This window comes from Schistocerca serialis, chromosome 3 (genome assembly GCF_023864345.2).
Source record: "Schistocerca serialis cubense isolate TAMUIC-IGC-003099 chromosome 3, iqSchSeri2.2, whole genome shotgun sequence".
Classification (NCBI taxonomy): Eukaryota; Metazoa; Arthropoda; class Insecta; order Orthoptera; family Acrididae; genus Schistocerca; species Schistocerca serialis.
This window is the reverse complement of record NC_064640.1, coordinates 280,988,317-281,010,755: the sequence shown is the minus strand read 5'-3', so window position 1 is coordinate 281,010,755 and position 22,439 is coordinate 280,988,317. Positions and strand designations below refer to the sequence as shown.

At 38.8% G+C, this 22,439-nt stretch overlaps 1 protein-coding gene across 1 annotated transcript in view; it reads left to right on the top strand.

The window, feature by feature from the left end:
• LOC126470787 (palmitoleoyl-protein carboxylesterase NOTUM) overlaps nt 1-22,439 on the top strand; it is a 338,465-nt gene that overhangs the window by 262,981 nt on the left and 53,045 nt on the right. Inside the window, exon 10 of the mRNA XM_050098797.1 lies at nt 11,579-11,717. Coding sequence (XP_049954754.1) covers nt 11,579-11,717 — 139 coding nt within the window. The remainder of the gene's footprint in view (nt 1-11,578; nt 11,718-22,439) is intronic.

Genomic DNA, 22,439 nt, shown 5'->3' with positions numbered 1-22,439 from the left:
TAAGCTCTGAGCCACCTTGTTTCTTTAGGATTTTTCTTTTTGTGATTGTTAAAATCACCACCACAATACAAAATGAGAGCTATCTTTATCTGATAAACAAAGCAGCAAACAATGTGATAGTCAGCTAAGTCCAGCTTGACTGATGGCAATATCTTTGATACTCCTGGGGCTAATAAGTTCGAAATGGCTTCTTTCACCTCACCAGTTTATGGAGCCAAGTATCTAACTCATGGAATTATGCTATGCTACAAGCAACCCTGCTGGAGGAACATCCACAACTGAGCGTTATAGTAGAGATTGAAATTACCACTTCAGTTGTAAGGTTCATTTTTTATTTTTCAGTGCTTAGACCACGACTGGTTTCAGGCTGTTGCATGCTTATCATCAGGTGTGATAATGAAACTAACCAAGAGACCAAACCTAATACCACTTTTTACAGCCAGCAGTACACATGAGAAAACAAAAGTGGACTACCATATAACATTTTTTAGGAAACAACGGTCAGGCTAGGTGTCATAAAATGTAACTCAAAGCCAAAGCAACACCAGGCAATAAACAGACAACTGCCTGGGTAAAGAAGTATCGGATGAACACCAGGACACTTAAGTTTTGTGCTGTGGTGCTGAGCTCCACAATGGAGAGTATAGGACATGGCATACCACCAGCTAGCGCAAAGCAAGAAGTAGTGTACATGAACGGGGAAGTGAACTAGTAAATTGCATTGGCAAAAGTACTGCCATCTGTTGATGGGAAGAATAACACGGGGCAACTAGCCCAGCCCAGTTTATAAATAAGCTGTTGCTGGCTTGCAGTTAGTAGTGTTACTTTAGTTCTGTACTACCCTGTTACAGTACGTTCCTTTACCATTCATAATGTACTCATCACACTTTTCATGCAATTTTTTTGGAATTTTTTTTCCTTTTTTGTGTGTAAATCATTAATTCAAATTGTGAAAGGCCAGGCTAGTTAGTCCTGCATTAGCCTTCTTGTGAACAGCCAATCTGGCTTACCAGTTTACTTCCTCCTTCATGTACACTATTCCATGCTCTGTGCTTGCTAGTGGTACCCTCATCCTATAATCTCCATTATGGGGCTTGGGGTTGCAGCACAAAATGTAAGTGTCCTGGTGTTCATTCCATACTTCTTTACGCAGTCAGTCATTCATTGTATTGTTTGGTTTCACTTTGGCTTTTACTTACGTTTTACTACACCTAGCCTGAACACCATTTTCTAAAACTGTTGTATGGTACAGGGTTTTGGTTTTCTCATGTGTACCACTGCATGTAAAAACCATTATTAGCTTTGGTCTCTTGTTTATTTTCAGTATCACACATGATGATCATGCAATAGCCCAAAATTGGTTAGTGTCTAAGCATTGGAAAATAAAAAAGACCTTACAACTGAAGTGATATTTTCAGTCTTTACTATGCTGTGCTAACTACTTCAGCAAATACTTATTTGCAAATAGCAGTGTGATAGATTTATTAATAAAACTATTCAGATTTAGCTCAGGCTTCTTCAGAGGTCATAGTGCAGTCAGATAATAGATCAGATTAATACTTGATGACAGGTCACCATGATGTTAAACTGACAGTTATGATGTGCAAAAACTAATGCTCATAGAAAATCTATCACTGTGATATTTTAGTTTATCATTTAAATGCTTTCTCCTGCACATATTATACTATTAAAGTTCAGTTTTGGAAAACCTATCATGAGATGTGATTTATGGGATTAGTTAAGTACTTTAATGGGTGCACAGATACAAAGAATTAACAAAGTTTTTACTAGCACTTACACTTCACACTGTAATGGCTCTGATAATCAAACATGCTGTATAAAAGCACTGACCCAAAAATCAAACTGATAAAACTAGAAAACAATGTGTACTTCAGAGAAATGTGGCCAGCCAATGTGACTGTTTGCTCATTACTTTTGTGGGATTGACGCTAGTGATCTTAAGATATCATAACATGTTGGTATAGATTCATATCCTATGGGTAATGGGTAATAACTGGATAGCCTGTAGTGAACAAAATTCCACTTATGATAGGTTGAATTCTCATTAAGTATAACATGTAACTTTGACCCATATATATAATCGAAGGATATTCAGTAAGTAATGCAACACATTTCTTTCTGAAAGCAGGTTTGTTTTATTTAGAATTCCAATACACCACATTATTCCCTGCTCTTTTGGCTACAAAACCCTAGTTTTCAACATAACCTCCATTCAATGTGATGGCCTTGTTCCACCTTACTAGGAGGACATGTATGCCCATGTGGTACCATTCTATTGGTTGATGTCAGAGCCAACATCTTGCTACATCAATAACCTCCCCATCATCTATATATTGTTTTCCATGTAGGGCATTCTCCATTGGGTCAAACAAATAGAAATCGGAAGCTGAGGGATTTGGTCTGTAGGATGAACGAGGAAGAATAGACCAGTGAAGTTTTGTGAGCATCTTTTGGATGTGAAGACTTGTGTGGGGCTGTGTATTGTCATGAAGAAGGAGAAGTTAGTTAGCATCTTTTTGGTGATGAACACGCTGAAGTCATTTCTTCAGTTCCCTGAGGATAGCATCATACACTTCAAGAGTTGATCATTGCACTATGAGGGAGCATGTATAACAGAATAACCACTTCAGAGTACCAGAAGATCATTGCCATGACTTTACTGGCTAAGGGTGTGACCTTGAACTTTTTTTTTGGAGGAGAGGTAGTGTGGTGCCACTTCATGGATTGCCATTTCATTTCTGTGTTTCAACACCTGTGATGATGTTGAACAAAAAGTTGTCACAGTCAGCCTCATAATGTGGGAGCAATTCCACACAAATGGTCTGTAATCACTCTTTATGGTCTTCTGTTAGGCAGTGAGGAAGCCACTGGGCACTCACTGGTTGACAAGTGTGTCAGCATTGCTGATGGATATGTCCAGTTGAGCAGCAAGGTGTCTGAATGCAATGTCTCGATCATCTTGAATGAGAGTGTCCGCACATTTCAACATTGCAGGAATCACAGCTGTGTATGTTGCTGGCTGGCATTCAGGAGATCGGACAAGTTTGCATATGATGACAGATGCCTTGCCCAGTGACTCACCATGGTTTTGATCACTGTCAGGACATTCTGCAATTCCCTACGAATATCTGTAATCTTCTGATTTTCCACCAAAAGAAACTCAATGATAGCTTTCTCCTTGGAATGCACTTCCATTACAGATTCCATTTTGAAGGCTACGTATAGTTTTCAGCTAAAGCGTGCATACATACACACACACACACACACACACACACACACACACACACACACACACACAGAGAGAGAGAGAGAGAGAGAGAGAGAGAGAGAGAGAGAGAGAGAGAGAAGGTGTCATAAATAGCAAATGCTTCATCAGGTAGGTTTCAGAGCCCAACTTGCTGCCCTGTTTTCAGGCAACTCCACATTTCAACAGCCTTATTGAGAGAGACCGAGTGAGGTGGTGCAGTGGTTAGACACTGGACTCGCATTTGGGAGGACAACGGTTCAATCCCACATCCGGCCATCCTGATTTAGGTTTTCTGTGATTTCCCTAAATCACTCCAGGCAAATGCCGGGATGGTTCCTTTCAAAGGGCATGGCCGACTTCCTTCGCCGTCCTTCCCTAATCCGATGAGACCGATGACCTCGCTGTCTGGTCTCCTTCCCCAAATAACCCAACCCCCCCCCCTTATTGAGAGAACAATAGGTACAAATGCTTTCGTGGCCAACAGGCCAACCTGAAAGGTCATGTGATATACTACCCATCAAAAGAATCTGGAATATGATTGATCAGCATCTTGTTTGTCACAGTCCTTCAGGAACCACTGGTAATGCATAGTAGCCTAGCCTAACATGCAATACATGTGGGGATAGAGTGCCCAGGAACATATCCAGTCTCTCACTGATTTCGTGAAATGAGAATCAGTGACTTCAGCTGCAGCACATGGGGCTTCACGCTATTTGGTATTCTCAGACATACACTTTAGTGACAAAAGTCATGGGATATCTCCTAATATTGTGTCAGACCTCCTTTTGCCTGGTGTAGTGCAGGACTCAATGTGGTATGGACTCAACAAGGGATTCATATTGGACAATCTGGGTGACCTTGCTTTGCTTGAACTCTCCAGAATGTTTTTAAAACCAATAGCACACAGTTGTGACCCAGTGACATGGTGCTTTGTCATCGTTAAAAATTCCATTCTTGTCTGGGAACATGAAGTCCATGAATGGCTGTAAATGGTCTCCAAGTAGTCAAACATAATCATTTCCAGTTAATGATTGGTTTGGTTTGCCCAGAGGACCCAGCACATTTCACATAAACACCGCCTACACCATTATGGAGTCACCACCGGCTTGCAAAGGGCCTTGTTGACAGCATGGGTCCATGATTTCATGGGATCTGTGCCACACTTGAACCCTACCATCAGCTCTTACCAACTGCAACTGTAACTCATCTGACCAGGCCATAGTTTTCCAGTCATCTAAGGTCCAACTAATATGATTATTAGCCCAAGAGAGGTGCTGCAGATGATGTTGTGCTGTTAGCAAAGGCACAGGCATCGGTTGTCTGCTGCCATAGCCCATTAACACTAAATTTCACCATACTGTCCTAATGGATGTGTTCATTGTATGTCCCTCATTGTTTTCTCTGGTTATTTCATGCAGTGTTGCTTGTCTGTTAGTGCTGATAACCCTATGCAAATTCTGTTGCTTTTGGTCATTAAGTGAAGGCCATCGGCCACTATGTTGTCCATGGTGAGAGGTAATGTCTCAAATTTGGTATATTCGGCACATTTTTAATGCTGTGGATCTCAGAATATTGAATCCCTAATGATTTCTGAAGTGAAATGTCCTGTGCGTCTAGCTCCAACTACCATTCCACATGCAAAGTCTATTAATTCCCTTCGTGCAACCATAATCACATTGGAAACCTTTTAATGTATATCATGTGAGTACAAATGACAGCTCCACCAATGGGCTCCCCTTTAATACCTGGTGTATGTGATACTACCACTGTATATGTGCATATCACTATCCTATGACTTTTGTCACCTCAGTGTGTCGTTCTGAAGCATCAATAATTTGTGTATTGTCATGTACCTGATATGTAGTCTGAAGTCAGTTCTGTCATCACAGTTTTCACTAACTTCTGTGTGTTATGGCCACTGTAATCAAAGAAATATACAGGGTGATTTGTCCCACCATGTACAAACTCTAGGGACCGATCGATGAGAGGATACAGAACAAAAAAGGTCTCATGTCATATGTCTGGAAGTGCATAGTTTCCATGCTAGAGACCATTTATTCAGTCATACATTTTTACAGAGACTGCAGTCTAATTCACACTATACCATGCAGCCATAGTTACAGTATGTGTTGAAAATAGTTTCCTTGTGTCTCAACGCATGTGCATATGCGCTCTAGCATGTTCTGTCTCACACGTTCACATTGGCCAGGCTGCATCTGAACAGAGTCAAATGCAGCATGAATATGCTACTCCAGTGTCTCCATGTCTGGAATATGCTCTGCATAAATGATACTTTCAAGATGGGCTCATAACCATAAATTGCACAGGTTGAAATCCGGTGAACGAGCAAGTCATCCAACTGGACCATTTGTCCGATCCATCGACCAGGGAAGAAACGATTGAGATGTGTCTGGATGTTAACAGCAAAGTGGGCTGGAGCACCATCATGTAGCAGCCACATAACCCTTTGAATCATCAATGGCATTTCTTCCAGCAGGGGAGGCAAAGTCATCTGTAAGAAGAGCTGATAGTTCTGGTCTGGTAGGCCTATGGAAGGAAGACTGGTCCCAAAATATGGTCGCCAATTATCTCGGCCCATACATTTTGGCTGCACTGATGCTAATGATTCACTGTCACTATACCATGGGGGTTATGCATACTATTGCACAGATGACTGTTATGAAAGTTGAAGATACCACTCTGCATAAAGGTGACCTCATCTGTGAATATGATGGAAGACACAAATCCCAGAATCTTTGTTGCCTGTTGGAGAAACCAGTGACAAAACTGTTCCTGATGTGGAAAGTCTGTCACTAGTAAACCCTGTACACACTGTAAGTGATAAGCGTAGTAACAATTGCCATGGAGAATGTTCCACACATTCATCTGTCTTACCCTATACTGGTAGGCCAACCGCTTGGTACTGACATGGTGGTAGCCTTCCATAGTGTTAATCATATTTTCTTCCAAGTCTGGTGTCCAGGATTTCCTGCTTCCTGAAATGATCCTGTCTCAGGCAAATGGTGAACCACTGTTGCAAACATTGAATGTTGTGGTTGTTGTCGGCGGGTATAGGACTCCTGATAGAACCTTGTTGCCCACTGTCCATTGCCATTTACCTTTCCGTAAGTAAACACCATGTCGGCCAGCTTTCAATTCAAATACGGAACCATTGTGATCAACACTGTATCACATCCAATACAAGGTGAATCAGCAAGAGATGTGAATCAGACACAACATTACCAATTACTATGGCAGAAGACGGTGCTAGGACATGACGATTGAGGAACAGTACCACCCTCTACAAGGAAACTGTGCATACTGTAACTGTGGCTGCATGGTACAGTGCATATCAGACCACCTGTAACAAAGTATGTGCATACTGTAACTGTGGCTGCATGGTACAGTGTGTATTAGACCGCAGTCTCTGTAACGAAGTTTGATTGCATTTCTGGATATATGTTTATTAGACATTTTTTGTTCCATATCCTCTCATCAATAATTCCTAGAGTTTGTACACAGTGGAAAAAATCACCCTGTATTGGCAATTATAAAAAATTCTTATACTTCTTGAATATCCAGGTGGATAATTCTGAATGTGTCCAGTGCAGTCTCAATGCACCTCTGATGGAATTCGTTGTTACATCTGTAATTGTAATCCGGAAAGGATAAAATCAGTAGCCAGGTAACTTAATTGTTCAGTTTAATGACACACATGAGACAAGACTTCTGTTAATTGGGAGACTAAGAAATGTGATAAATGTGACTACATATGTTTCAGGAACGCTAAAGATTTTCAAGCTATGTTACTCTCAAAACTGAAAAGACATTAATTGTACTACCATATGAATAATTATGCTGTATTGCAAAGTGATATTATTATTACTGCTGTTGATAATACATGGGTTGCCCAGAAAGTGATAAACCACATTTTTTTTATTCAACAATTCTTTATTGAATATAATGAGAATTACACACACAAAAAAATGGGGTTTTATCTACACACCTTTTTTTTCCATGTAGTCTCCATCCTGTTCTATGGCCTTCCTGCAGTGCAAAACAAGGGCATGTATGCCCTGTTGGTACCACTCTTTGTCCTGGTGGCAGAGCCAGTGCTTCACTTGTGAACTTCCTTTGCTGACTGACAGATGCAGTGCCAACTGCTGAGTCATAATGCATCTGTTCTCGTGAATGGCAACATCAGCTCACTGCAACACGTCAGGTGTGACAGCCTTGGGTAGTACTCCTGACTGCTGCAAATTGTGGAGCTCCACTGAACTGCCTTCTGATGACCTCATCCCCCACGCCCAGCAACTATCTGTACTTCTGTCAACAGCAGATGCTCCATAGACTTTGCACAAGTGTTTGTGAATATTTCCCACATTTTCTTTCTCTGCAGTGAGAAATTCAGTGGCGGTACATTGCTTGTAATATGCATCACCTACAGATGCCATTTTGAAATTGTCCTGCAGTTACGCTATCTTCCGGAGATGACAGGAACTTCAAATTATACATACATAACATTTCACTTTTGTAGCATTGTTTTCAGCTGAGAAAAAAAATGCGGTGCATTACTTTCATGGTAGCCCTCGTATTAACTGAATTACTGTTCTTTTTAACTGCATTCAAATCACAAATTAATTCATATACACACACAACAGTGTGCTGAAAAGTAATGCCTGTGACTTTTTTATTCTGTTCTCAATATTGACTGAGGTATTACATGTCATGCATGTTATTTGGTCAGTCTTCCCATTTTGATGATGCAAGTTGCATTCCTCTGCTGCTAGGTGACTTCAAATTCTAGAGTGTAACATGGTGGTGTGTAATGTAACTATGTTGGTGCATGAGAAACAGAGTGCTGTAATCTCTGAAATCACAAATTTGAACAGTTCTCTGCACATGGAGCACCCTCTTCTTCATTGTGACAATGCCAGATCACATACAACCTCTGTTACATCTGCAACAATCCGATGCCTTGGTTCACTGTCATTGATCATTCCCCATACACTTACAACTTGGCCCCATCCAATTTTCACCTGTTCCAAAAACTTAAAGAATGACTTCGAGAACTTCACTTTGATAGTGATGACATGGTGCAAGCAGAGGTGAGGTAGTAGCTCCATCAACAGAGTCTGATATTCAGCAGGATCAACAAACTGGTCTCTTCCTCTGAAAAATGTGTTCATTACCAGGATGACTATGTTGAGAAATAAATGCCTGGACATGAATAATAAAGGGTGTAGAACATTAATAAAGTTTGCTTTACTTAAAAAGCTTTAAGAGTTTTCACATAAACAGTTCATAAGTAAAATTATTTTTTAATTGGAATTTTAAGTGCCCATCCGATAAAGTGCTCCTGAATTAGTCTAGTCTGATACGCATTTTATCAATGTGTGTTAACAGAGACAGTATAACATGAAGAATAAACAGCAATCCAGCAGCTACTCATTAGCACTATGTGCTTGACAATAGCCGTCAGTGTGGGCTGGGACAGTGCTGCCACTGCTAGAGTACTGGTTATTCTTAATTTTTTTACTGATGCTGTTAATGCATATCAGTAAATTGAATATTGAATTCTGCTCTTATCAAATAGGCATGTAGAATTTTCTCTAAAAAAATAATTTTCTTTGTAACAGGAAACAAACACACTTTTTGTCAACACTGGGCATCACTTGAAAGATGTGATAAATACTATTTGTTTGGGCTGACCCTACCTACACAATGCAATAACAAAATTGCAAATATCTCTTGAAATATCAGAGAAAATGCACCTGACGTCTATTGGGAGTGACTCCCTGTGTATCTACATTGTCCACAATTTCTTGAGCTCAAGTCAACCATAATGTGGAGTAATTATTGTCATTTCTTCTTCTGGTATTGTAATTATGTACATCATTGTTCTTTTCAAATTGCAGTGAGTTAATTACAACAAACTTCATGAGGGAATAAGTATACTGTGAAGCAGTAGTCAAACCGTCAAAACGTCCAACTCTGTAAACATTTAGGGCTCTAGACAAAAAAGGTTGAAAATTTCAAGTTATAATTTAGTAAAGCATGAATAGAGCAGTGTCTCCTACACAGAGACCACAAATACATCCTTCAAGATTTCAAAGAGTTTTCTTATTTTAACACTTACTGTAAAAGTACTTCCCACAAAACAATGTTACCAACAAATTGGAAGATAAGGTCAATTACGTTTGCAACACATTTATGGCAACATACTGACAGAGGTCAATCCATGTAACATCCATTTCAGCAGTGCACCAATATTTTGAAACATAATATCAGTGCATTTACAGCACATTAATTGAGGCAAGACATTAACATGACAAACAGATCTCACTTCAATGTCAAGAAAAGATGTAGTGGGACACCAATCTATGCTTGGATGTACTAGTAACAGAATCAAGAAACATATTACCAATAAAGGGAAAGTATGAGATAACATACAGAGTATAATCTAGAACATCAAGTAATAATCACTATTACCAACCATTCAAATCAGAATTGGTAAGTGCAAAAGGCTGAAGTTTTGTAGAGAACTGTGGCAAAGAAATAAACAGAACAAAATGGTCAACACCAACTATGAACAGTATTGTCAGTAACTAGATAAATGAACTATCCAGCAGGATGAGCTCCAAGCCAAATAGAAATTTAATGCTGCTGCACACAAGGAGAAATTTACAATGTAGATAATCCATAAGCTTAGAGTGTTGAAGAAAGAACAAACAAACAGTAAAATCAAAATTCCCCATCATTTGCGTGGAAGAAGTTACAGCATTATGATGGAAAGTGCCTCTCTCAGATTGTACACAAAATTGTGATTGTAAATGTTTCAGTGTAACCCACACGTAGCATTTCAAAAATTTCAATTCTTCATTGAACAACCACTCTTGACACCAGCTTACCTAACATAGGGAATACCATATCTGGAGCCAAAAGAATGAAACCTCATTCACCCATTGCATACTTAGATACAATTTTAAGTTTTCATGCTGTGTAAAAACAAGAAAATGTAAAGACACTTGATGCAAAATAACTCATTGGCAGAAGAATAGGAAGACTGAGGGAAGAAAGAACACCGTATCATATTTTTTGTTGAATCAGAGCCTACACATACTAGGCAAACATCTGTACACTCTTCATTAACTATCAAAAGAAGCATTCAGCTTGGTCACACACATGTGATTTAGTGATGTGTAGTAATGGAAAGTTCTGCCAGAATGTGATTAATTTATGACCAAAGTTACAACTTACTGAATAGCAGAGGCATTGAGTTGTTGACAGGAACATTAAAAACTGAAAACGTGCTAGTTTTGGATGAATCTTTTTTCAAGCTAGAGTGCACATAAATACACATGCATACACACATATGTATGTGTATGTATATGTGCTATAGCTTGAAAAAGTATTAATCTGCAAGCTAGCAAGTTCTCTGTTTGGCTTTATGTGCCTGTTGATGACGTAATGGTTCTACTGTTTGGTGAATTGTTACCCATAATCCAAAATCATTTATTGATGTGCCATAGATTTGTGAGACAAAGAGTGAAATAATGAATATAATCTCATATATGATGAAACTCTGGTAATATGTAGGTAAGGTGCTACTTTATATATTTTGCACCTTTAACAGAACAGAACTACATCTGAAATGAATTACTAAAATTAAAAAAAAAGATATATAAAATACTTGAATAGTATAATCACAAATAACCTAAAGCATTTGTTGAAATATTGACCATTCTACACATAAATGATGGCAGGAGGACCACAGAAGATATTGAGCAACACTGTGGATAGCAAATTTGAAAGTTTAATTAGAAGTGGTAACTGCAGACATAAAATACATGCTACTTAATCCAACAAAATCATTTGGAAAGAGTGTTAAGGTCCAAGACAAATTATTGATACCAGAAAGATAAACTTACTTATAAACATTACTGCTTGGAGCATATGGAAAGTACCTCATCCAAGATCATATCAAAATGTGAACACTGAACAACTGGTTTATGCACATAAGTCCTCACACAGAAACTGAGGAATTTGTGACAGTGATAAAAAGTCAGGTGTTTGTAATGAGTAACATTGGAAGAACAACATCAAGGAACCATCAGTGAATGATTGCTGCAGGAAATTGTAGGATAGGAAGGGTTCTGAAAGTATCTGTAATAAACTTCCATTGCATGAAACATTCATCAGCTGTGGATAATTTGTTTATGTCAGGTGAAATTAAAAGTTTACATTTACAGTAAATTGTTAATTGTATCAATCAACTATATGTTAATTAATATTTTTCTGTTATTGCAGCTCCATTGTTCATATTTCAGTGGCTTTTTGATGAAGCTCAAATGACAGCTGATAATGTAGGCATACCTGTGACAAAGCAGCAATGGGACTACATTTACAAAATGGGAGACAGCCTTCGCAACACATTCCAGAATGTATCGTAAGGCAGTCATCAGTACTTCATGATTTCTATATAAGATGTTTTATTATTATAGGTACAAATATATGGGTGAGTAGAGAACAATGAAAAAAACAAATAATGCAGAAACCAATGGTATCCCCAGTATCACATACTAAGGCTGGGTACACCAACACCTTATAAAGCAATCTCAAAGGATACAGATTGCAGGTACATACTTGAGGATAAAAACATTACAAGTGTTCTGCATGGTCACCATTCATGTGAAGGCTGGCTTTAGCATTTCTCCTTATAAATATCCGTATGCATTCAAAAATCCCAGGTGTGTTCTGAATACACTGACAACCATCTGCGATGCATTCCTGGAGTTCACTGACACTGCAATCCAATGGATTCACTTCTGCAGACCAAGGAAGTCAAGCCATGACCAATGTGCGTTCTGTCAAAACTCTATTTACAACTCTGAGATATGCATTATGATGATAAAAATGAAATGATGATAGTTTATCACTTTGTATCTATCTTTCACTTGTGATGTTTCAAAATAAACATAGCCTCAGACATTAATGGTGTTGTAACATTGGCGTCATTGCTCTTGCATATAAGTCATATCAGGGAAACTATTGGTTTCTGGACCTATGTACATTAACATTATTTGCTTGCTCCATTGCCCTCTACTCACTCATTTTGTTTGTAACTAAAATAGTCAGTCACCCAGTATAATGGCTGAATAAACTAAATCTTTGATATGAATGTACTCGAGAAGTTTCTGTGTTTTTCTAGAACATAGTTTATTCATTTCTTCGAATATCAGCTATTTTTTTGTTTTGTTCATATATTTATCTGTATCAGTGATTTAACAGCAAACATCTTGAATGCATCTCATAGCATAAATATTTATGGGTAATTCTGGTAAATATGACAGTCACATGAAATAAGTACTAGTAAAAGCTAATAGAATACTTACATTCATTGCAAGGATTCTGGGAAAGTGTGGTGCACCTGTAAACAAAATTCTACACAATATCTATGTCTATGATGGGTATTCAGTAACTAATTAAACACCTTTTAACAGGTCCATTTTATTCAGGATTCCAAGACACTATATTATTCCCCACTCTTTAGACTACAAACTCTGTTTTTGAACATAATCTCCATTCAGTGTGGTGGCCTTTTGCCACCTTTCTGGGAGTGCCTGTATACCTGCACAGTACCATGCTACTGGCTGATGTCAGAGCCAACATCATGCTGCGCCATTTGGGCCAAACAGATGGAAGTCAGAAGGTGAGAGATCTGAGCTGTAGGGTTGATGAGGAGAAACAGTCCAGTGAAGTTTTGTGAGCTCCTTTCAGGTGCATAGAATTGTGTGAGGTCTTGCATTGTCATGGAAAAGAAGAAGTTCATTTACATTTTTGTGGTGACAAACACACTGAAGTCATTTCTCCAATTTCTGGTGAGTAGTACAATACACATCAGAGTTGATCATTGCACCACGAGGGAAAACATAAAAAACAATAACCCTTTCAGAGTCCCAGAAAACTGTTGCCATAACTTTAGCAGCTGAGGGTGCAATTTTGATCCTTTTCTTTGAAGGAGAGGTAATGTGGCACCACTCCATGGATTGCCATTTTCAGCGCTACCAGTAGAGATTTCCAGTTGTGCAGTGAGGTTTTTTACTGTGATCCATTGATCACCTCAAATGAGTGTTGACACGTTCCAATATTGCAGGAGTCACAGTTGTGTGTGGACAGCTGGCATGTGGGAGATTGGATAGGTTTGCGCGACCCTGCAGCAATGACAACCAATGGCTCACCCAATGACTCACCATGCTTGTGTTCACTGCCAGATCTCCATAGACATTCTACAAGTGCCTATGCATATCTGAAATGTCCTGGTTTTCTTCTAAAAGAAACTCAATGACAGCTCTCTGCTTGGAACATACCACTGCTAGAGATGCTGTTATGAAGCCACATATAGCAGCACCACCTGTCTGAACATTATGAAACATGATTTCCCACAGCAAGTTCCGCATTTTTTTCAACCAGAATTGTCCAAGAAAAAAAATGTGTTGCTTTACTTATTGAACATATATGACTACTCTGCTATTCATGCTAAAGTGCATTACAGAGGATTCATAGGACATTTGTAGACTGTTCCACACTCAATATATAGGAAAAAATAAGCACCTAAATCTTTAAATTTTGAAATCTGATTTCTTTTGTTTTATCGTGATGATGATTTCTCCTGAAGTATGTGGGAGCCCACAAAATATTTTAGCATTTGAAGAAGAAAATTAGAGATTGAAATTTCATGAAAAGTTCTTTCTACAATGAAAAACACCTTTTTTAAAATGATTGTTCCCCAACTCATGTCTCATACCTGTGGTAGGTCATACTCTCTCCCCTATTTCATGATAATACATAATTAGCTGCCATTCTTTGAACTTTTTTGATGTCCTCTATGAATCCTATTTTGCAAGGATCCCATATTGCACAACAATACTCTAAAATAGGATGGGCAACTATAGTGTAGTCAATGTGCTTAATAAATTTGTTGCATGTTTTAAGTTTTCTGCAGATAAAGCACAGTTTTTGGGTCCATCTTCTCCACATTTTCTTTATGATGCTTCCAATTAAAGTTGCTTGTACTTGTAATTCCTAGATATTTAGTTAAATCAACAAACTTCAAATTTGTGTGATTTGTTGTGCTCGTGTTTTGATCTTGTGGTGACTTAACTATATGGTAAACAACAGCATCATCTGCAGACAATCTACATACAACTAGGATCATAACAGGTTAGTATGGCCCATATAAAAGTGTAACAGGAGTGCTCAAGGAAATTAAATGGGAACCCTTGGAAAAAAGATGATGTAGTTCTTGCAAAATCCTGTTGGGTAAATTTAGAGAAAGATCATTGTGCAGTGAATATGCTGCCACCAAAATATATCTTGTAAATGAACCATGATAAAAAAAAAAAAAGAAAGATTAGGGTGCATACAGAGGCATTTAGGCAATCATTTTTCTCTTTCTCAATAAGTGATTGTAATAGGGAAGAAAACTGATAATATTGGTATGATGTGCCCTGTGCCAAGCACTGTACAGTGGCTTGCATGGTATTCACATAGATTTAGGTACAAGTACTTCAAGAAGAGAGAAATTAGACTGACAAGTTTCCTAGGGAACTATGTGAAGTGGTTAAGACACTGGACTCACATTCAGGGAAAGACACCTAAAGTCTTTGTAAAACCATTCAAATTTACATTTTTCTTAGTTTCTCATAACTGCATAAGGAAAATGTTGCAATGGTTCATTTGCGAAGGATAGGTATGATTTATTTTCCTATCATTCCCCAATTCAAATTTGTGCTCCATCCCTCTTGACCTTGTCATCAATGGGCCATCAGACCATAACCTTCCTTCCTTTTTTGCCTTATATAACATGTGGAACATTACCTCATGATATCTACAATATCTAGAAATGAACTGATGAAAAAGAAATATGCGCTTCATGAAAATTGTTCTGCTCATTGCTTTGGGTTTTCACAGCTGGAAAGAAGAATTGTTAAGTTATAGTAAACCTTACTTTGACACCACTGGTAGTGCAGGCAATGTCTAGGCAATACTCTGTCTCTCACTACACATTTGCAATACTGGTCAGTGGGACCCATTCTATTGTCGTCTTAATCCAGCCACAAAAATCTGTAACATTTGCCTTGGAAGTACCATGTTCTTGGTCTTTCACATATCCCATACACAGAAGTCTAGCAGAGTCAGGAAATACATGCATGTGTTACAAATTGCAACTTTTGCATGCTCTTGAGCTAGATTTTTTGCTTATCAGAAACAGTCTGCTGAGCTGATTCTGGAACTTGTTGAAGATAGTGACTATCTGCTGATGACAGCATTTTTGAATGAGGCTGCATTTCATTTGGGAACATGTGAACAGAGACAACTGCAGGCTGTGGAGGGCAGAAAACCCACATGTCGTGGTTAGAAACAACATTATGTCCTGAAAGTGAATGTGTGGTATTGTCTGCCGAAGACGGACATTTTTGCACCATTCTGTTTCCATGAACCAGTTGTTATTGAGATCACGCAACTAGATATGCTGAAAAGTCAAGCCATTCAAAAACTGCCACTGGACACCATTTCTTAACAGGATAGCATCTAGCCCAACTATGCCAACATTGTCTGCTCCTTTGTTGAAAGGACATTTCTATATCATTGAAAGAGGAGAAGTAGACCAATTCTATGACCACCACATTTACCAACCCTGAATCTGTAGGACTTATTTGTGTAGAGGTATATGAAAGAAAAGTGTATGCCACTTGTGTGGATGATGTTATTCTGCTTGCCCAGATTTAGGTTGTAATAGAACTGGTCACACCATCTGTTCTTGCAAATGTGTGGCAGAAAATAAAGTATTGTGTAGGCAAAGCCTGCACTACCAATGGCACTCACACTGAGGTCTTGTAAAACTCTTTGAGATCTTCTTGTCTGTTGTGCAGACCCTACTACAATAAATATAATAATTTCCAAGATGTGCAGCTTTCTTGTTCATCAATTCATACCAGGACATCCTTGCATGTTATTCAAACACTTATTGTTTGTGAACATATTATTCTGATTCTAAGATACATTGTGGATTTCACCAAGAATATACTAGCAGGGCAGCATCAGATCTGTCAGTATGACACAGAAAACATGTTTACTTTATATGACTTACACTGCCTGACAAAAGACCAAGCATACAGAAAGAGAGGAGGAAACAAAATGAAACTTCAATAGTTGAGAGGGTATGTGATTTTACTTCAGTGATTACAAAATTGAGTCAAAGTTACAAAGAACCTTGCAGTAGGAGCTTACTTATGGGTATGATGTTGCACTCCTTCTGACCTGGGTGCATACATTGATTTGGTTGGACAGGATGTCATAAAGCCATCACAACCTCTCCTGAGGCAATCTGGCCCATAACTATTGTAACTGGTCTTTGATATTGTGGATACAGGCAGGATAGTGTTGATGTCCAAGCTGTGTGCAAACAAGTTCTATTGGGGATACATCTGGGGATATTGCTGGCCACAAGAGTACCTCAACATCACACAGTAAGTTCATAGAGACAAGTTTCATGTTTGAACAAGATTTGTCCTGTTGAAAAATAATACCAAGATACCATCACATGAGGGGTACCATGTGAGGACACTGTATGCCCATGATGTACTATTGTGCCATCAGAGTTTGCTCAGTAAAAAAAATGTAAATGTCATGTGACTAGGGCGTCCCGCCATGTAGACCATTCGCCGGGTGCAAGTCTTTCGATTTGATGCCACTTCAGCAACTTGCACAGTGATGGGTATGAAATGATGATGAGTAGGACAATACAACACCCAGTCCCTGAGCAGAGAAAATTTCTGGCCCAGCCAGGAATCAAACTCGGGCTCTTAGGATTGACATTCTGTCACTTTGACCACTCAGCTACCGGGGGCGGACAGTTTGCTCAGTCACTACCAGCCATGACTTGAGGTCATATCCAATGGCTCTCCACACCATGATGCCAGGATTAATACACTGTGTTTCTCCAAAACATGGGAAGAATGTGACCTCTCCACAGGCTGCTGCCATATTTGCCATTGATGGTCATCCAAGATAGTTCAGAACCATGATTCATCATTGCACACAATGCAATGCCATTTGTCAGTAGTCCATACTTTACAGTCATGTCACCAACCCAAACACAGCAGTATGTGTTGTGTTAATAGCAGCCTATGCGTGGTACAATAATTCCCTAGTTCAGTTACTGCTAGTCTCTGACTGTTGGTGTAGGATGACATAGGATGTTTCAGGAAGTCCATTACTTGTTCTTGGTTGGCAGTACAGATGCAAAGGTGTTTCGATGTTCTTGGTACACAATAAGGTGATCCTACCTTGTGATGTCAGACATGGTCAACCAGAGTGCTGATGATGAGCATGCCTGCTCTTACATTCCTATGCAGTACAACACCATACCACTTTTACAGCTGAGTGCCCCACAAATCTGGATATTGTATGATTTGACCAGCCAGCCGAGTGGAGATGCACAATGAGCCCACTTTCAAATTCTGTTAGGTGGTAATAACAAATGGCTCTGAGCACTATCAGACTTAACTTCTGAGGTCAGCAGTCCCCTAGAACTAAGAACTACTTAAACCTAACTAACCTAAGGACATCACACACATCCATGCCCGAGGCAGGATTCGAACCTGCAACCATAGCGGTCACGCGGTTCCAGACTGTTGCGCCGAGAACCGCTCGGCCACCTCGGCCGGCTGCTAATAACACTGTGTCATATGCGTATGCAGGATCTCCATGTCCTTCACAGTGATCACTCAACATCTGATACCGTATACACACCTTTGATACCCCACAGGGTCTGGTAACAACAGTATACATGAATTGCACTCCGGCTGCCATTCTATGTGACACAGAAAATTGCAAATCTAATCATTTATACACGTGCAGATGGTTGATATGTGTACAAAAATGCATTGACATCTGACCCCGTCTCCTGAGAGTGCTTCAGGTTGCCCCCTCTGTCTGCTACTGAGTAGCCTTAATGGATAAGTTTGATAATCCTAGCTGCACAACTTACAGAAGCTCACAAACATGAAGTCTGAGTAATGCAGCATTTTATAAAAGGAATTATGATCCAGTGGGATTAAAATGGTCATCAACATTCCTAGCCAGCTCATTTTATAAGTTCAAATGGTTCAGATGGCTCTAAGCGCTATGGGACTTAACATCTGAGGTCATCAGTCCCCTAGACTTAGAACTACTTAAACCTAACTAACCTAAGGACACCACACACATCCATGCGCAAGGCAGGAATCGAACCTGCAACCATAGCAGCAGCGCAGTTCAAGACTGAGGCGCATAGAACCGCTCGGCCACAGTGGCTGGCTCTTTTGTAGCATGTTAGTCGTAAGCTCAAATTCTTATAGAGTTCTAGTTGGTGCTTTCTCAATAATGGACGCAACACCACAATTCTTATTTCACTTTCCCTTATCTATATTATCCACAAAGTTCTACTGTTGGGGCAATGATCAGTTTTTCAACTTCATAAGATTAACAGCATATAAATCAGGTCACTACTCATGAAAATCCAAGAGGCCACTGGCAGAGTGCATTGAATAAATTGTAAAGCCATTGAAACACAAGTTAATAAAACATTGTGCAAGAATCAATGGTAGCTCAAACAAGGCCACTGAACAAAGTAATAAAGTGTGGCACAGAATGCAAATCATATTTACTCATAACACCACAGTTCACATACAATACCGTCTTGCAATAATTCAACAGATAGAAGTACACTGGATTTGTTCACTTAGTTCAGTCATTAATGAAAGTCACCTTTCTCAGCAAGGACAGTCTTGGTCCAAGCCTTCTACCAAGCATAACACAATTCATTCATTATTCATTAACTTTACTCATAGAAATTACTTGAAAGTTTCTAGGCATTGACAGTACTGAGTTTTTTCAGATGCTGATACTTATTTACACAAAGGAACTGTGCATAGCTATTGCATGAGCAAACACTGGGAGAAAACTTAACACAGGTGCTACCTGTTCATTAGCTCGAGCAGGATTGGGTGCAGACTACAAATTTTGAATGGTGGCTGACTATTTAAAGACCGTTGCATGAACAAATTATTATTCTGGAAACTACACAATAATTGTAAAAATGGTTGCATTAGATTTTGCTATTTAGGATGGACTTTAAGTACTGATAATTTTTTTTTGTGAAAAATGTGGTGGTTTAGGAATTTAGAAAAGTTTTTGGAAATATTTTATACATCCATATTAGGAACACTTGACATATGAGCACAAATTCTATATTGAAAATTATGGTAGATTATGCAAAAATCTTAAGAAATCAGTTAGTGTAGTATGTCATCGTGTGCATAAAATTCAGTATTACGAAAATATAATGGCAAAAGTTGGAATTTAACAAGTGTAGAGCTCAAATCGACATGGACAATGTAGCTGCTTATGAAACTCAATATTAATTATGTTGTGAATTAATTAGTTTCACAGAGTTTGAAATACTTTATTTGATAGTTGAACTGCCAATCTTTATAATTAGTGATGTCACCATGCCCAGAAATGCAAAGCTCACAAGCTTCTTCTTATTACATAATGGGGTGGGATTTTCAATTTGTTATAACTTAACTGACTTCCCAGTGAAACTAAGTACATCATTAGAATCAGCACATTAAAAATATCACCTTGAATAATTAATCTAATTGGGAAAAAGTTTAGTTGACATTTTGGAGTATTCAAACACCTCTCAAGTATATACTACCTAGAGAATTTACAAAATTTGAGAAATCGGCAAGGGGAAAAAGAGAATGAAATCAGTTATTAACAGGAACTGAATTCATAACAGATGGAATAGTTCCAACTTGCTACATCACAAATAATGGCCAGCCACATGGAAGTACTTTCACAACACTCCAGCATCCAGTTGTCTGGAATCAGAAGCATGTATCATTGGCCAGGTCTCCATCTGTCATGCTGTATATAAGTAACCAAAGGGATAGCCAATAATGGAAGCATATGCCTCAATTACACGAGGGCATCTGGTACCTCTTGCTTTTGCAGTTGCTCCATTTCACCAGGCTGCATTTGACCTCTTGCAGAAGACATAATTTTAAAGATGGAGTTCTTGTGGAACGAATGATCTTTCATTGTGTAAAAGTGTCAGATTCACAGGTTGGTGTTAGAAGTGATTTCAAAATGCAACATTGTGTAGAGAATGACATCTGTCTGTCACCTGCTGGTGAATGGCCTCATGGAAATTATTATTAATAAGGCAGGAGATATGCCTTCAGGGGATATAGAGATTACACAGAGACTAGGAAATGATACTGCCTGTCATGACATTGCATACAGCATAGAAAATGAAATACGTAACAGGTCTCACATTTTTCCTCATTCACACTCAAGAGGATGTAATAACAATGGCTACTTAGTTTCCATTTCAGCCTGACAATGCTCAGTTTGATTAAGTCAAACTGCTCACTACAAGAACTGAAGAAGGAAAGGCAGCTGGCATGTATATGAGCCATGGACACCCAAAACTAGGACCGTGAATGTTATAAAACCAAACACTTGCCAGTGAGCTACAATCCAGGCAACCAAGTATATATTTTTTCAACTGCAAAAGTTGAGTTATAAGAAAAAAGTTGAGCACTGCTTTGTTCCATACTGAAAGCTATGTTGATGATCAGGCATCACATCTTATGTCAAGGATGATTATACCTCACTGAGGGGACAACAGTGCAGAGACTTCATCCAAGTCCTTTGCATGATGCCCTGCCATATTTCTGAGGCACAAATATATGATAGAGTCTTCCAGTATAGAAACATAAAGACCTGCTCAATGACTGCAGTACCAAGATGGAAGTAACTCCACTTGGACATACAATTGCCATAAGGATGTGAGGATTCACGATTGCCACAATAAAAAGAACTAATGACTATGTTCAGATCCAAGAATCTGTAAGCTGTCTGAAATGGTGAGTCACTGTTTTGCAAGGATGGGATCAATGCCACTTGTTGTGCACTGTATGCAATGATGTGGTCACTGGCTGGTGATGTATGGGTCACAGGTTCAGTTACTACCTTCTTCAGTTATTTATCATTTAATATTTGTGTGTTATGGATGTTTCATAGACTTACATATTTGTGGAATATTGTAATTTGTTAGAACATTCTGTTTGTATATAAGTAGGAGCACTCTCTGCTGAGGCAGACAGTTCAGTTCTGTGTATGCTTCCTTATGTGCTCAATAAAAATGCTTTCAATCTGAACTGTTAGTTCTTGCTAAGAACCATGTTCTTGTAACTGATACTTAATTCCGGATCTACATGAAAATATGTACGTCACTGTAAGATGACTCAGAAGTTATATTGATACTATCTTTTTTGTCCCAGTTTATAAAAATTATGTCAGTTAGGGTGCTTTGATTTGGGGCTAATCTGTGAGAAATTTGGCTATGGGAACTAGGTTGTAGCTGTACATTAATTTTTTTATGTCTACCTTCCTGCTTCTGTGTAATAGAAAATTTACATATATGTCTCCATTGGCTATAACATGTCTTTTAATTTGAAAATTTGCTGGGAAAGGAATCCATCTGGTTCAGAAAGAGTCCAAGATCCCATAAAGATGCCATGTATATGGTTAAAACAACAAGTTACAAGACTAACAGGCAATTAAATCGCATGTACTTAAACACTTTCCTTCAAATCCAAGTCATATATATGAATTGTATACACATGAAAAAATTCCTGCTAAAATACCAGGATTTCATCCAAGTGTTCCACATTATTACACTGAAGAGCCAAAGAAACTGGTACACCACGAGCCTAATATCATGAGGGGCCCTGTGAGCATGCAGAAGTGCTACAACACAACATGGCATGGACTCAACTAATGTCTGAAGTGGCACTGGATGAAATTGACACCATGAATCCTGCAGGGCTGTCCATAAATCCATAAGAGCATGAGGGGGTGGAGATCTCTTCTGAACAGCACATTTCAAGGTATCCCAGATATGCTCAACAATGTTCATGTCTGGGGTTTTTGGTGGGCAGCGGAAGTGCTTAAATTGAGAAGAGCAACTCTGTAGCAATTCTGGATGCGTGGGGTGTCGCATTATCCTGCTGGAATTTTCCTGCTTGTGTCTTTTACTCTGATGCATTGTCTC